The following is a 17,348-nucleotide window of genomic DNA, read 5'->3' as shown; positions in this document are numbered from 1 at the left end:
TCAATACAATGGTTGATATCATGCTGTATGCTAACTGGGACTCCCCCTTCACGTGTGGTGGAGCAGTCTGGGAGATCACAGACTGAGCATCTGTCTTTTCACTACTATTAAGACTGAATTTAAAAAACGAATGTCTGACATTTTTTTCCAAATGAATGGAAACCTGTTCTGCTTTTTTCTGTAAAGCGCTGCAGAATAAGTCGGCGCTACTGAACTGCTAATAATAATATTTTTATTAGAAAGTTATGGGTTTTAGATACTAGACGAAGGAGTGACAGATCCAAATTCTCAGTGGTAAAGGAGGAATGAAAACCGAAAAAAAACAAAACAGATTTTACACAGTCTACCAGAATTACAATGTGGGCACTATACAGTTGCAAGAAAAAGTATGTGAACCCTTTGGAATGATATGGATTTCTGCACAAATTGGTCATAAAATGTGATCTGATCATCATCTAAGTCACAACAATAGACAATCACAGTCTGCTTAAACTAATAACACACAAAGAATGAAATGTTGCCATGTTTTTATTGAACACACCATGTAAACATTCACAGTGCAGGTGGAAAAAGTATGTGAACCCTTGGATTTAATAACTGGTTGAACCTCCTTCGGCAGCAATAACTTCAACGTTTCCTGTAGTTGCAGATCAGACGTGCACAACGGTCAGGAGTAATTCTTTACCATTCCTCTTTACAGAACTGTTTCAGTTCAGCAATATTCTTGGGATGTCTGGTGTGAATCGCTTTCTTGAGGTCATGCCACAGCATCTCAATTGGGTTGAGGTCAGGACTCTGACTGGGCCACTTCAGAAGGCGTATTTTCTTCTGTTTAAGCCATTCTGTTGTTGATTTACTTCTATGCTTTGGGTCATTGTCCTGTTGCAACACCCATCTTCTGTTGAGCTTCAGCTGGTAGACAGCCGGTCTTAAGTTCTCCTGCAAAATGTCTTGATAAACTTGGGAATTAATTTTTCCTTCGATGATAGCAATCCGTCCAGGCCCAGACGCAGCAAAGCAGCCCCAAACCATGATGCCCCACCACCATACTTCACAGTTGGGATGAGGTTTTGATGTTGGTGTGCTGTGCCTCTTTTTTGCCACACATAGTGTAGTGTGTTTCTTCCAAACAACTTTGGTGTCATCTGTCCACAGAATATTTTGCCAGTACTGCTGTGGAACATCCAGGTGCTCTTGAGCAAACTGTAAACGGGCAGCAATGTTTTGTTTGCAGCAGTGGCTTCCTCTGTGGTATCCTCCCATTAAATCCATTCTTGTTTAGTGTTTTACGTATTGTAGATTCGCTAACAGGGATGATAGCATTTGCCAGTGACTTTTGTAAGTCTTTAGCTGACACTCTAGGATTCTTCTTCACCTCAATGAGCAGTCTGCGCTGTGCTCTTGCAGTCATCTTTACAGGACGGCCACTCCTAGGGAGAGTAGCAGCAGTGCTGAACTTTCTCCATTTATAGACAATTTGTCTTACCGGCTTTTGGAAATACTTTTATAACCCTTTCCAGCTTTATGCAAGTCAACAATTCTTAATCGTAGGTCTTCTAAGAGCTCTTTTGTGCGAGGCATCATTCACATCAGGCAATGCTTCTCGTGAAAAGCAAACCCAGAACTGGTGTGTGTTTTTTTATAGGGCAGGGCAGCTGTAACCAACCCCTCCAATCTCATCTCATTGATTGGACTCCAGTTGGCTGACATCTCACTCCAATTAGCTCTTGGAGATGTCATTAGTCTAGGGGTTCACATACTTTTTCCACCTGCACTGTGAATGTTTACATGGTGTGTTCAATAAAAAGATGGCAATGGGGCGTGGCCGGGACACTGAAGGGAGAAGACTTATGCCGGACAAGCTCCCGTTACATATACAGCAAACACACGCTAAACGGCGATTTCTCACCCTCACACCACTGAGGACCGGGCCCAACAACACCCAAGATGGGCAAAAAGGTGAAAACTCAGAACCCTCGCGGAGGAGGGCTCCAGAAGCATCTGCGACCTGCTGCAGCAACCGCGGCCTAGACCCAAAATGGCATCGCCTGCGGATTCAACCTGTCCCTCCTCCGACGATGAAATCCTCGATGCCCCCGACGACATCCCGAGATCGGAGGGCCCAAAGGTATCCTCACTGCAGGGAGACCTTCAAGCCCCAGCTACCAAGGGCGATATTCAAGCCCTGATGAACAACATCAGAGCCTTTTTTAACGCAGACCTAGACATCATCAGGGAGGACATCTCTATGGTCACGGCCAGAGTGCGAGGTGCAGAGGAGTCTGTTTCCGCCATAGCCCAACGCCAAACATGCGAAGCAGAGCAGATCCTGCAACTTCAGACCGCACAACATGCCACCCAACTTCAACTAGAGGCGATGGAAGACGCGAGAAGGCGCACAAACCTCAAAATTAGAGGCATTGCAGAATCGGTAGACAACCAAGAACTGCCGCATTTCATACGCCGCCTATTCGCAGCCCTATTGCAACAACGAATAGCCAAAAACATACAATTAGATGGCTGCTACAGACTAGTCACTTCAGCTAGAGCCCCGGCAGGGGTACCTCGAGACGTGATGGTACGTTTCCTTATGCTCCGAGACAAGTTGGCGGTACAACGAGAAAATAGAAACAAAGCACCTTACCTCTTCGAAGAGATGCAGCTCCATTTCCTGCAGGACCTATGCCGCTCCACCCTTACTTGGAGAAGATCCCTCCAACGGGTCACGCAAGCACTGAGATCAACAGGAATCGGCTACAAGTGGGGGCCATTACGAACCCTGATAGCTACGAAGGACAGCCACAACTACACTATCTCCACGGCGGACAAAACTACAGCTTTCCGGCAAAAGCTGGGCATAGCACAGCCTGAGACAACCAACTTGGGACACACAGACACTTGGGACGTTTCCACGATAGTCCCGTTTACCCCCCGAGCTGGGACTGACACAGGCTGAAACCGCAGGCGACAAAATCGCAGACCGAAAACCGCATAGCAATACCCTTTGGTTGCCCATATGTTTAGTTAAGTTAGACGTTGAACCCTTCAGTTTGCTCGTTTGCTCCCGACAGCACCATGCCGGTATCTATAACACCTTAGCCGGCAACCCCCCCCCCCCTCCCCCCCCACGCTCAGGGGTCACTGAGCGACACTTCACAATACATATAGTAAATGTTTAACACTGCTTTTTGACAGCCATTCAAGTTCTTGACTTATATGTTAGCATACGTATTCCTACAAGGTTTTTAATATCAAACATTAGCAGCATACTCCTTACATGTTTCAATAGTCCTGTAGCGCCAGCAAAAGTACTCCTCATACGTTTTTAAAGTCGTACACTGTCGACATACTTAACTCTTAAATGTTCTCAAACCAGAAGTTATAGCCACCCATGATCTTACAATCATATATTATCAACATGCGTTCTTTATACATGTTCATGTTACTATAGGCATGCAATAACAGCACCGATATTCCTTAACTGCTCATAAAGCCGCATAGTATCAGCATGTATAATCCTTAAATGCTTCTAAGTTATGTATTATCTGCAACAGCAACTGTTTTTATTTATTCTATTTTTTTTTTTAATATTTAAATTTTTTTCTTTTTTTTTTTTTTTACTCATGTAACATCAGCGCTGTGCTCCTTACATGTTTGTACAGTCGTCCATTCTCAGCATATATAAGCCTTAAATGTTCTCAAAAACCTTATGTTAGCAGCATTTATATTCCTCAAATGTTATTACAGTTATATAATGTCAGCATGCATAATCCTTTTCAAATTGCCTTAAAAAAAAAAAAAACGGTGCAGCTGCTTATAACATGTTACTGGATCTTTTACTCGAAATATTTTGATGAGATGTTTATAACATGTCGATGTAACAATCTGATGCTATTTTTGCACCACCAAAATAAAGAATTAAAAAAAAAAAAAATGATGGCAACATTTCATTCTTTGTGTGTTATTAGTTTAAGCAGACTGTGATTGTCTATTGTTGTGACTTAGATGATGATCAGATCACATTTTATGACCAATTTGTGCAGAAATCCATATCATTCCAAAGGGTTCACATACTTTCTCTTGCAACTTTATGTGACTCACGAAAGCTGTCAATCAAAAAACAAAACAGTATGTTTACATATCTCCCAAGTGTTTATTAAAGGGACACTGTAGGCACCAAGACCACTTTAGCTCATTGAAGTGGTCTGGGTGCCAATTCCCATCACCCTTAGCCCTGCAAGTGTAAATATTACAGTTTTTATAAACTGCAAAAATTACCTTGACGGGTTAAGTCCTCCTCTAGTAACTTTTGGTTGTCTAAACGACACTGGACATCCTCACGCTATGCATGAGTATCTACATCGTCGCTAGAATCCCCATAGAAAAGCATTGAATAATGGGGAGGTCTAATGCCATTGCCACAGATGCGCATTAGGTTTCCAACGCCGGCGGATGTCTGAAGGGGTTTTATAACGACGTGGGATGGGGGCGGGAGGGAGGGGGGCACTCCAGGATTCTCTAGTGCCAGGAAAATGGGTTTGTTTTCCTGGCACTAGGGAATCCCTTTAAACGAAAATGGGTTAAGCAATCAGTTTGTGTAAAGAAGATGCATTGTTCTTTTTCTGAATTACATTTTTGTTTCTTAAATTGTTATAACTAAGTCACCTCACATTTCTCAGAACAGCCCCTGCAGTGCTGTAGACTATATTGCTGTAGGATGTCGGCTGAGCATCATGAGATCAGAGCTGCCATGCCCACAGCATTGCATGTTCTGCGCATTAATACTCTGTCCACTCTGGCCTGAGAAGGGTTAAGAAGTTGCGATGATGAGCTGACAGCACGGGGCGAGATGGTGGGGCACGTTTGATGCGCTGCAGCCAGCCTTTTAGCTGGAAGATTATGTAAGAGCTGTTAAATGCTTCAGGAGCTGAGCACAGGCGAATTAGGATGGTCGGTTTCATTCTACATAAACACCAGCATCCCTGGGGGGATCTGCAAGCTCACTGCCCTAATGTGAATAGATGGCACTGAGGAAGTGCGGACACTTCCTACTCAAACACCCATCATTCAGTAGGGCTCAAATAACCTTGTTCACAGCACCCAGCGGCCGGGCCAGACTAATCTGCAGGACCCTCAACTTCCCTCTGTGGCAGAGCTGACAGCAATTCATTAACTCCAAACTATGTATCAGCAGCGAGCCATTCTATATCTGATTCTGGAAAATCCCAAAGCCCACGTTTAAAGCCTGGGATGGGGTTTTGGCACTTGCTCGAATTCATGTGAAACTGATCCGATTTAATGACCGATTTAGTGACCTGGGACGATGCAAGTTATAGTATCCCTGAAAGCGCCCAAACTCCTGATAACGAGACAGTTTAAAAAATATATATATATAGATAAAATTAATTTCGCCCATAGCGTAATGCAGGTTTATAAGGTATTCAATCACCACGTATTCTTCAAGTGCTAAATTACATGGAAAATGGAGAAACGTTTGGAGTTACAGGGGGAGTTACAGGAGTGTCCCTGTAGAAGGCACCCCCATACCACCAGGGTGTCGCTGAAATGACATTTTAGCGCTTTCAATTATAGAAAGGGGATATGAAGAGGGCCCCGCTCAAATGAGCTCACTACCTATGAGGATAGGATTAGGTGTGCTTGAGACAACACTTGTTTTCCATATTTGTGCAGTTGTGATGGATTCTATTTAGGGGTCTGAATAATTTTAAGTCATTTTAAGTTGCCGTTTCATTGGATTTGGGGAAAACACTTTAAGCATTCGTTGTGTTGCGCTATTTCAATGACTTTGTTTGATTTGCTCATTGCAAACAGGTGAAAGTCTGTAAATTTTGATAATAAACTTGATTTTCAATGGGGGTTGAATAATTTTGATTATAACTGTATATCTTTAGGCATCTAACCATTGGTGAGATGGTCAGACTGGGGGCACTAATAACAATGTGTATTAAAGGGTCACCATAAGACCGTGTCCCTGATTTTTTTCTTTTTAAACATATTTAATTCCAGAGACAAATATTGTTTTTTTCTTCATGTGTAGGAACGTCTCCACGGGCTGTCAATCAGCCAGCTGGAATACTCTCTTCCTGGCTGGCAAGATCAGTTTTGTGTAAGGTTTGCATCTTATGTCAGTGTCTAGACATAGGGTTTTACTTTCAAAATTAAAATGCATTAAAATACATTAAATCCCCAAATGATTGCAGTAAAAAATTGCAGATATAAGCGGAGCTCCCAATATGCTTTGCACTCAGCGGCCCTTAATGATTTTTATAAAATACAGGGGAATTAATTAGGGGTAAACAAACTTCACCTAACGAGCAAGAATAGATCACCTGGAACTTTATTGTCGAATATTTACACAGACTTGTAAAAAGAGTTTAAATCCCCAGCGACAGATTCAAAAGGATAGATTAAAGTGCGCACTCTTGCAAACACACACACAATTCAGCAGTTGAAGCCACTAACAGAGGAGTCGTGCAGGAGTCCCCCGAAAAGTTTGAAAATCACATAATCAATCTTAAATTAAATATAATTCTTACAAGAAAGATAATCAGGGCTGTGTGGTAATGACTTGAAGAAGAAATGTATTGTACGGATATTTAAAATACATGGGCCCTACCTTTCCTACTCCTTTTGATCCTTCTTGCCTTTCTGCTGAACCCCACACTCACTCCCACCTACTCTTCTCCTATCCTTCCATTGTAACTTCCACACCTTTCTCCTCTACACTCTGTTTTCTTAATGGGACTTACAGAACACCAATTGCATACAACGAACCACCGGCCATTCCCCCTCGTAAATATGCGATACCATGGGGTTACTCAGCCTAAAGTACATAATTCACTCTTTAAACTAACCAAAAATCCCACAAAAATTGCTAAAACTGAGACCCAATAGCGAACTCGGGCATTCCCCGTTCACATCACGAGGGATGCCACCCCTACACCTCCACTTCCTCAGAAAAAAGCCTACAGAACAACTATGGCGGGCACGAATGAGGAAAGCCGGATCCCCGCCAACAAGGGCAAATGGCCGATACCATGCTCACAAATGGGGGAATGCTCAATATGTACACTGAAAAGCACTCTTTTCTTAGAAATCTCTGTTAGCCAATGTTCAAAAATGGTACTATTAGTTTGTGTACATTCTTTACCATGACAATTGTATTTCCGAGTCCTTTGTTGTAACATTCTTGAAATTTCAAAATTGAAAAATGAAACCATAAATAAAGAATATTAAAAAAATATATATACATGTGAAAGGAGAGGAGAGACAGGAAAGATGTAGACAGAATAGAACATAGAACTCATTTTGGAAACCTCAATCATATCCAGATAAGTGTTACTCAATGTGGACTTCCATGCTTTAGGCAATTTTTCAACATCAAGTTCCAAAGTGCATGTTAAAAAAAAAACAACTATGTAAACAATTTTATGTTAGTGGTTACAGTCTAAATATATTTAAAATACATACATTTTTACATAAAATACAAATATATAATTGAACAAAATCTATGTAAAATATATGACAAAAAATCCCTGGGCTGAATAGTCGACTCTGGAATGTTCTAAAATTTCCTATAAATACAAGTGGTGTGGTTATCAGCTGTGATCTTTCCTTAAATGACTACGCCAAGCACCATAGCCACTACAACACGCCATCGTGGATATGATTCCAGGAGTGCCGACATGCCTCCAATGTAAGTACTCAAACGGTAACAATGGTTTGACTTCTTACCTGGGGCCCAACATTCATACTCCCAACCTCATTAAGAGGCAGAAGCTCTCTGAGCAGAGCCTGATGGTGCAGGGCTTAGCTCATTGGTTAAGTGTGATTAGCTGGTCCTTCACTACTGGGCTTCACTCAAGAGAGCTAACAGAGGCTTCCAGCTCTCACCAAGAGTAGGAAAGGTTAAGGCGCTAAGCCGATCAATGCCAGGTGAAAAAAAATCAAACTGTTAGCAAATAATTTGACTACTTACAGGGGGGTGCATCAGGACAATGTAGTAGTTATGGTTCTCAGAGAGTCCCTGCAAGACACTGGGGTTTATTTTGGAGAACTGGAAAAATTATTGTATATTTCACATTAAAATAGTCAAACCATCTCACAAGGCATGCACCCACCTTAAGAATATATATGCACTCTGAAACAGGATATCATTTGGAATAAATTTAAACAAGTGATTCGAGGCTAAAATGACCTACACTCAATACTTTGCTTCGCACAGTTAGAAATAATAGCACAATTAATATTTTACAGCATTGAAGAGATACACTATTATCCTGCAAAATAACTATAACGGTTTCCTCGATGCAGACTGCTTAGTATGGTTTACGTCTGAGATTAAAGATTTATGATGAATTCTAAATATAGCCAGCTTGGCCCCATGCATAACTCATTTGCTCAGGTTTGCTAATATGCAAATTAAAGATCCACTTCATCTGTAGCTCACAATGCGATATCAGACACTTACCTCCGCTACCAGGAGGCGGGGCAACAAGAAGAGGGAGGAGAACGCCCTCTTAATGTCTCGGAGGGCCGAGTCAACAATATTATAGTCATAGCAAGAAAGAAAAGACAGTGAATAATTGTATTACACAGACACAGTCAGTCACCCTGTTTGGGGGGAAATGAACAGCTAGGGTAGATATGTTTGTGCCGTTCAGTATAGTGTTCTTTTGTGGAATTCCATCTTGTGAATCAGATTCAAAACTGATTGATACAATAATAGCACTTAAAATCTTTCAATCATGGCGGGGCCTGACAGCCAACATGGCCGGTCGCACATCTTAAGAGCTCCTGCAGCAAAGGGCAAACTTGCTAAGCTACCGACCGATATATACACTTTACCGGCAAACAGGGACCGGTACCAAACGCAGGAAGGCACCAGGACCAAAATGACATCTGTCCGGCACCGGTGTGCCGCGGCACAACTTAGACTGACCATGCGGCCTATACCAGAGCCGAGCCTGAGGACCGGGAGAGGCGGCCGATCTCCTGGCGTGGGTCAAGCTCCTAAATGAAAGCCTATCGCAGCCCTGCTACCCCCCCCCCCCCCCTCTGGAGCGGCGGGGGTCATCCCGGTCCTCGCAGGGGTCGATCACCCCCACAAGCACACCTGACCAAGCGACACAACCCTCAATCCAACGGGACTTCGTGGGCCCAGCCAAGATGGCAGCGCAGACGAGGCCTGGGTTCAAGCACGCAATTGTTAAACCACCTAAGCACACAGGGGCCTGCATTGACCAGCTACGCAACTATTTCTGGGCATTACTCAAAGCCCGGAGGCAACCCTATAGGCAGGCGATGAGAGAGGTGGCGGCGTGGATACGCCCGACCACCCGACGCACCCTACAGTGGAACCCCCCTCGCAGCGCCAGGGCGGCCTCCAGTCTGCATCAGAACCGAAGCTCAAAAAGGCCCTTGAATACCGAAACGCACGATCAGAAGCCACAGAACAAGGGCCAAACTACCCCTCACTCAGTGGTCCCAGCAACCAAGGACCCAAATCATACGTACCGCAAAAGGAGATGGCGGGAAAAAAAGACAAACCCCTCGAGCGCCATCTATCCCTCTCGCCTGAGCCAGGGTGGGCTCATCCATCGCCTCCTCTATGCCACCCACCTAGCGGCACCGGACACATCCGACCACCACACGGGACTCCTTGACTCCCGAGCTCCCTATAAAGAGAACGCAACAATGGAGGATGGATGTACAACTCGGACCCTTCGCGGGGTCGGGGGTGAGAGAGCTGTTACACAGAGCCATAACCCGGCTCTCCCCTTGGACAATAGCTTCCAGTTTCCGTGCATGGGAGTGGGATGACGGCTCTGATCTGAACCCAGGACTGATCGACTGTTACCGAACCCACTTCTTCCTAAGTGCTTCTTTAACTAGCCTTTTCATTTTTGCGATCTCTCCTCAGGCTGTCTAACGACTCTGTGGGGCAACCCGCTCATCGACCAAGTGTTGTTTAAACTGTATTATTGATTGATACTACGTTGTTGTTACTACCACCCTGATTCAAGCATGTTTATGTGACATACCTATTTCTACAGAAGCACCAACTACACTACTGTCTGTCTTAACCCCTTAAGGACACATGACATGTGTGACATGTCATGATTCCCTTTTATTCCAGAAGTTTGGTCCTTAAGGGGTTAAATCTAGGGGATAACACACAGGGGCTACACTTACCCTACACACCCCATATAGGTTAGAGGGCCAACGATACCAATAGGCCCACTGCTATACAACTAGGCTTGCATGTAATTCGGGGTCCAGTCACGCACACCTTACTCTCAGCAAGACACCACAAGCAATACAAGAGCTTCACAGGCTAAAGCTCATCCTCACACTCATGTGAGGGACGAATTTACAACAGGCCCCTCTATGTAATATCGTGCAGTTAGGCTCCCCGACTAACAAAGAGCACCCTGCAAACAGGACAAGAGCCTCAACTACCACGTAATGCACCTCGCAATGCACCTAGAGGGTAGGCACATATGTTAACCTACACCAGACGCACTTAGCACACACGTGGTAACCCACACACGACACACATCCCCATACTCCGGCCATACCATGGCTTAACCCTGTAATACCCGAGCCTAGACTGCTATGTTTCCAGTTTAATTGTTCCGCATAAATGTTAACCACCTACACCTTGCATGTTAATAGATATACCTTTTTTCTTTTTAAAAATGTGCGCTTATCCAAGTAGCTCCATGTACAATCAGCACATGTGCTTAGTCTACCTATGCATTGGGAATGCCTACTAGATTGTGGTCTGCTAGGCGGACACAGTAAATGTTGACAGGACCCACCGGTGTAAAACGTGCACATGTATCTTTATCTTTATGTTTTGGGAAGCACATGTATGTGGAATAACATGCTATGCAGTACTATACGCGAGATGAATGTAACCTAACATGGCAGCATGCCACTGACTTGTTATGCGTCCTCACAACTCTACATGAGATCACTCGTAAAATCAGTCTGAGACACCTATAATGTAACGCTTAAGATGCTACTATACCGATGTGCCACTACTACTTGTCTTAACCCTTTACCATTAACCCAAATCTACTGTTCAATCTTGTTAATCTGTCTATAAAACCAAAAGGTGCTATGTTAAAGCTTTACCATTGTATAATACTGCAGCCATTGTCTGGCTAAAAGTGTACTGTAATACCATGACCTTGCTATGCACCACCAAAATAAAGAATTAAAAAAAAAAAAAAAACCTTTCAATCATTAAATGTTTCAAGGTGTCAGGTTAGTCGCTAAAGTGTGACTTGTGATTTCAAAGTGGATTCAAAGCAGATTCTAACTTTTAGGTCATAATGACCTAAAAATTGGGTAATAGTAACAACCCCTGGATGTTGGACTAGGCTAACATCCGCAGGACGTACTTGAAAAGCAGATGAATCTGAATGTACCTTTCCTGGTTAAATACTTTGTTGTTATTATTATTATTATTATAATAACTGGAAGAATTCTCCAAATTAGCTGTGTTTTCAGTCTGGCTCCTTGGTATGACAGCTCAAATTTACTTTGACGTTTTATTCTTTAAAATGTGAAGACATTCTTTTACGGTATGTTGCCAATATAGTAAGCTGTATTGCTAATAATGCTGTAAGAGTTCTTACAAATACCTATAAGCATGGTATTTGACCATTTTTATTTATCTATTTTTGTCTTACCTACTGTATGTGAGAGAAATTGCATGTTTGCTTTTATACTAACACTCAGGTTATGTGTGACATATTGCAAGATAAAGGATATACTGGCTAAAGCTATTTATTTCTTAGATATTCTATAAAAGCTAAACAAATAAATCAATTTTAAAAATGTAATTTTTACGTTTGTCTGCAAAGGAATATATACACATTGCTGCAGTAATTACATTGCAGGGCTAACTCCACCTCTAGAGAAGCGTCACCCAAAACCCCACAGGAAAGCATTCTACAATGATTCCATATGGGGGAATAAAGTCCTAATGCAACTGTTTTCTTTGCACTATAGTTTCCTTTAGCTTCTGCTCTGTGAATTAAACATTATTAACACACCGGAGGCTGCTGCGGGATTTAACGGGATTTAGAAGTGGAGAAGGAGAAGACAATCTAAATTAAACACACAGTGCAATAAAGAAAGCTAAAAACATTGAGCTCTTTGTGTAGGGATGGTGTGTAAGTCACAGACAGGGGAGGGAGGTATGCCTTGGGCTGCACACGGTTATTTAACTTCTAAAAGAAGGAGAATTGAGCAGCGAGACTAGGAGCATGATCTATACACTAAAACCACTTCATTAAGATAAAGTTGTATTGGTGCTTAGAATGTTTCTTTAAGCCTGGAATGGGCACCATCAAAGGAGCACAGAAAACAGAGCGATTCTTACGGTAGAAAGCAGGGTAAGAGAGACCCCTGAAAGATGAAAATGTATGAGAAGAGTGACTTACTGAGTGCTATATCAGTGGAGACACATTGACGAGAAAGAGAGAATTATATCGGGGAAGTTGCTATAGATACTAATGTATGTAAGGCAATCACACCTGAGACAGGTGACAAGACAATGCCCTCTTCTTCGATATATAACGCCCTGTGCAGTTAGCTTACAGGGAATCCCATTCTCACATTATCACGCCGTCTCAGACCCATTAAACTACACCATAGGTACTTCAGTCACTGCGGACAACTACAACACCCACTATCCCCCAGCAGACACAGCTTTAAAAGAAGTGTGCGTGTCTTGACTGTATTCTGGAAAAGGGAGCTGTCAGGTCGCTGCATACAGAGCAGCCATCCGTGATGTCAATGAACTTTCTGCTAAGGTCAAATCCTGATGGATTCAGAGAGGAGTCTGGCATCACCTTTCATCAGATAAGTATTATTTGCCGTGCCTGTTTGCTCTGAAGGCTGTGTGCTTTAATAGAACCCCATCTATTAACACGGCAGCAGTGAGCTTCAAAACCCAATGCTTTTTATACTGTGTTACAAACACAGCAATGAGCTCATGGATTAACGCTAAAACATTAAAGGAACACATGTTATTACTCAGTTATTGCTCAGCGGTCAGATCATCCTCTATCAATCGTTATTTCTTTTTTGAAATCATTTAAGAAATGCTGGAATAAACCAGACATTATTTGATGTAATAAAGAATCAGATATACAAAATTCATGTGCTATACAATATCGCAGACCTGTCTAGGAAGCTGATCGTACCGTGGTCAGATCGCAGTCATGGTTCCATTTTATCTAGGGTAATACAGATGGCAAAATTTCAGATACACCAGGATATGATCGTGCGTTTACAAAGTGATCATTCGTGGCACAAAAAGGGTTAATTCAGAACCTGGCAAATAATGTTTCACAGTTTAAACCCCCTCAACGTGTTGGCTTGTGATTTATTAACCCAAGAAAGTAAAGTGGAAATGGGGAGGCGGGGTAGAGAGGATGCATGATATTAAAGTGGAGGAGTGAATATTACAGTTTGTAGAAGTAGGAGAAGGTAGTGTGTCCCCAGCCAGAATACACTGTCAAATAAGCTCAATTCCCTGACCATAATTCAGCATGCGCACTGGGGTTATTTTATTATGAGAATATAGTGAGGAACGCGACAGAACAATAATAAGCATAAATCCATTATTGCAATTTGTGCCGTCATCCAAGTATAAAGCTCAATGGGACCCCCTAGTGTTCATAACTCTAACTGCATCCGCCAGGATCCGAATCTGTTCCTGTTTAGATTTTACATAAAAGCCAAGCTTTGTTAAGCGAGATGTACATGACTGCTCACCTGTTAATGCCGATCAGCTGGACACATCCTACTTATTCCCTACATTAAAAGCTGCGTTACGACCACCTGTGTAAAAATGTGCACGACTGTTCTACAACACTCAGTGACAACACTTTAACTGGTGTTTCTGTAGGAAAACATGGACGTGAAGGGTTTATATAATTTACCTACAGTGGGTATTGCCTAAAACCTGGCCCCTTTAGGGATAGAAGTATATATTGGGAATATACGCAGGGGGTGTCACTTTACGGACCATACAACTTCACATACACTTTGTACCAGCCAAAGACTAATACATGTACCAAATATATTGTATTTCTAGATATGCAGGGAATGTGTGCTATAACTTAACCGAAGAAGTCCCCTGTTAAAGCATTCTAGCAGGAGAACATTGCCTGTCATTCAAAAAATGTGACCCTGCCCTGAAAGGCCATTGTAGATTCAAAATGCAGAATGGAAGAATGCAAAGAGAACTGACTAATAAAAATCCATATGTTTAGATGTAAAGTCATATTTCATTGCCTCTATATTGGCACGGTAAGTGGTCTGATATTATTAGATCATATATGGCCTTACTCACCCCTTCACTTCTTATGGCTTCCCTAAACACTGTATATGGTGAAGACTACATACCCCGGGGCCCCTGCGCCCAAATACAACTATAACCTTTGCGTCAATACAGGCATGGGCATTGTGTACTACAGATCTTAAGTTACAGAATTGGGTAAAGGCAGGAGTTACTAAAGTATATTGATTGTTAACTGCTCATGGGATTAAATAATTGATGGAGGAGCTTAAGCTACCGGCCAAGAGCTGTTTTCATACCTAAAGGTGAAGCATATATTGGCGTGCCTGACTACAATCACCTTGTCCAGGCTAACATCACACAGGAGGAAAATGATGCACTAGTGCCAGAACACATTCTGGTGCCTATCGGATGCTATCGACCAACTCGAGACGAATGTAACCAAATGGAAACAGGACTTGAACAAAACATTCACTGGTGAATAATGGCAGAAGGCACATTTGAATATGAATGGAGTCTCACGATATCTAAATCACTGGGAAATGCATTATAAGATGACACCACACAGGTTGGCCCTTTTGTTCCCTAATATGCCACTAAGGTGTTGGCGATGCCTACAAGTTAAGGGTACACTATTGCATTGTTTTTACGACTGCCCCACGTTATCAGACTTCTGGAAGGGAGGCAACACTTTACCACAGAAGCCCAAAAGACTTCTGCTTAATGTGTTCCCTTTCAAGATACACAGGGCACAGCTGGAGTTCAATATTCACATTTGAGTGGCAGCCAGGTGAAGCAGAGGATAGAACTGGAAATCGAACACACCTCCCACTTTCAGGCAGATACAAGCAAAACCGAGCCAGTCATGCATGTATGAAGAAATGTCATATGGACTGATGGGCAAAATACACAAACACCAAAGGGTTTGGGAGAATAGCTGGCATCCCCCAAGGAGGGGAGAGGAAGGTACATGGACCAGTGGTGTGAGGAGACTTATCGGACAAGGATGGCGTGATTGACCACTGAGGGAGGGGCTACTAAAAGGCGAATGGTTTCACACATAAAGTCAATGAGCTCATGGAGGTCGGGGCACTAGTCTGTAGGAAGCCGGTGTACATGATCCTAGATATTTTTGGTAAAGGTTTAGGTCTTTTTTTTTTTTTACGTTCGGTGTAATAACTGTAATACACAAAATGCTGACAGCCAAAGAAGGTCTGGTAACAGTAGGCTGTATATCCATGCAGGCTACACCCTTTAGGGGTGTCGTGAGAGTTTCCTGGTGATACCACAGGATGGAGCTTCGAAAGGGGTGACTATGTAATTAGATAGGAGGCAAAACTTGTTAATGTCAAACCCAAACTGTATGTACTGTTTGACACCGTTTGTGTGACAATATTGTATTCATACTGCAGAAGTCATGTTCCTCCAACATTTTGACCATATGTGACGTCTTTATGACTATGCTGTTTGTTACGACAAAATCTTTCAATAAAGATTAAATATGGGAGAGAAAAAAATGCAGACTTTTCTTAAAAAACAAAATGCATTATTTCTTCTAAAGCAGATAAATGCTCAGCCCCTGGAGCTGAAGTAGTTACAGAAAAAATCTCCAATCACTGTACCTTGATGTGATTAAAATCACCGCCTTTGCTGCTCTCTGGTGGGTTCATAGGTTTACTTTCTACTCGCGGCTTGACAGCTTGTCGGAAAGGGCTGGATATCGGGAGTCCGCTGACGCTGATTCCGTCTGTATGAAATAAAGACACACTGAGTTAAATGCAAGCACTGACATCATTCCTTGAGCTTTGGATTAAACGAAGGTTTATCAAGCCAAAAAAAAAAAGAAATGAAAGTTAGTATTGTTATTGCTGTTAGAACATACATTGTAGAAACAAGTAAGAACTATTCGACCCATCACACTGGCCCACTAGGAAACTCATTTTACTTATTTAGTCTAAGCCTTGCTCACACCCCAAACAATATTGGGTCACCATGCCATTTTAATGTCTCCCCAATAGCTTGTTTCTATTATAGAAACACTGTCTGCTCTAGATACCTTTGTCACTTGGGAAGGTCTAATAAAGGTGTTTTGTAACATGGCTTTTGTTATAAATTATATAACAAATGAAGAATTTGTAACTATGCTAATACTAAGATTAACAAATGTGTTGCCAAGATAACGCTATTTGTCACAAAGGAATCATCCATTTACAGGCTCATTCAGAAGTTTGTTTCTCTACCGGGTGATTGCCAGTGCTATAGAAAAGTGGATGGCGAGCGGGCGTAAATGGGATAGATTTTGTTATTGGGGAAAAAAAATTATGTAAACAAGCATATGCACACATTGTAACAATTAAGTAGGAAGAGTACTACAGCCTAGAGCTGTCAAGACTGACTTGACCCTAATTGGCAAATAAAGAAAAAGCGAACCACACTCCAATCACTTGAAGAACCAAGTGCTAAAACTGGGGCCAGGCGGTGTCTCATTTGTCCCAATAAACACATTTGAAGATACTTGGAGTGCCTGGAGCCTCTTGACTTGACCCTAAGACACAAATCTAGTTTGAAACAAGGTTGGTATGCGCAGCGGTCTCTCGAGTGGCCATGCTGGCACTGACAAAGAGGCTATTGGGTCAAAACGTCGCAGTGTTTCTTTGGTTCTAATACATTTTCCTTGAAACACTGGAGTGCATGGACCACCTTATTTCAACTGGTATTTAGCACTGAGAAATAAGTCAGAATAAATGTCAACGAGGTCAGGCATAACAGAGGTACACAGAATCAAGAAACAAGCCAAGGTCAGGGTTACAGAAAACAGGAATGGTCAAACAAGCCAAGGTCAGGGTTACAGAAAACAGGAATGGTCAAACAAGCCAAGGTCAGGGATACAGAAAACAGGAATGGTCAAACAAGCCAAGGTCAGGGTTACAGAAAACAGGAATGGTCAAACAAGCCAAGGTTTAGAAAATGGATTAAGTACAATAATATAACGCAGTATCGGGTT

At 42.5% G+C, this 17,348-nt stretch overlaps 1 protein-coding gene across 1 annotated transcript in view; it reads right to left on the bottom strand.

The window, feature by feature from the left end:
* TRAPPC9 (trafficking protein particle complex subunit 9) overlaps positions 1 to 17,348 on the bottom strand; it is a 597,448-nt gene that overhangs the window by 444,894 nt on the left and 135,206 nt on the right. Inside the window, exon 17 of the mRNA XM_063451029.1 lies at positions 15,967 to 16,091. Coding sequence (XP_063307099.1) covers positions 15,967 to 16,091 — 125 coding nt within the window. The remainder of the gene's footprint in view (positions 1 to 15,966; positions 16,092 to 17,348) is intronic.

Source organism: Pelobates fuscus, chromosome 4 (genome assembly GCF_036172605.1).
Source record: "Pelobates fuscus isolate aPelFus1 chromosome 4, aPelFus1.pri, whole genome shotgun sequence".
NCBI classification, from domain to species: domain Eukaryota; kingdom Metazoa; phylum Chordata; class Amphibia; order Anura; family Pelobatidae; genus Pelobates; species Pelobates fuscus.
The sequence above is the reverse complement of the archived record's forward strand: the minus strand, read 5'-3'. Positions and strand labels throughout refer to the sequence as shown.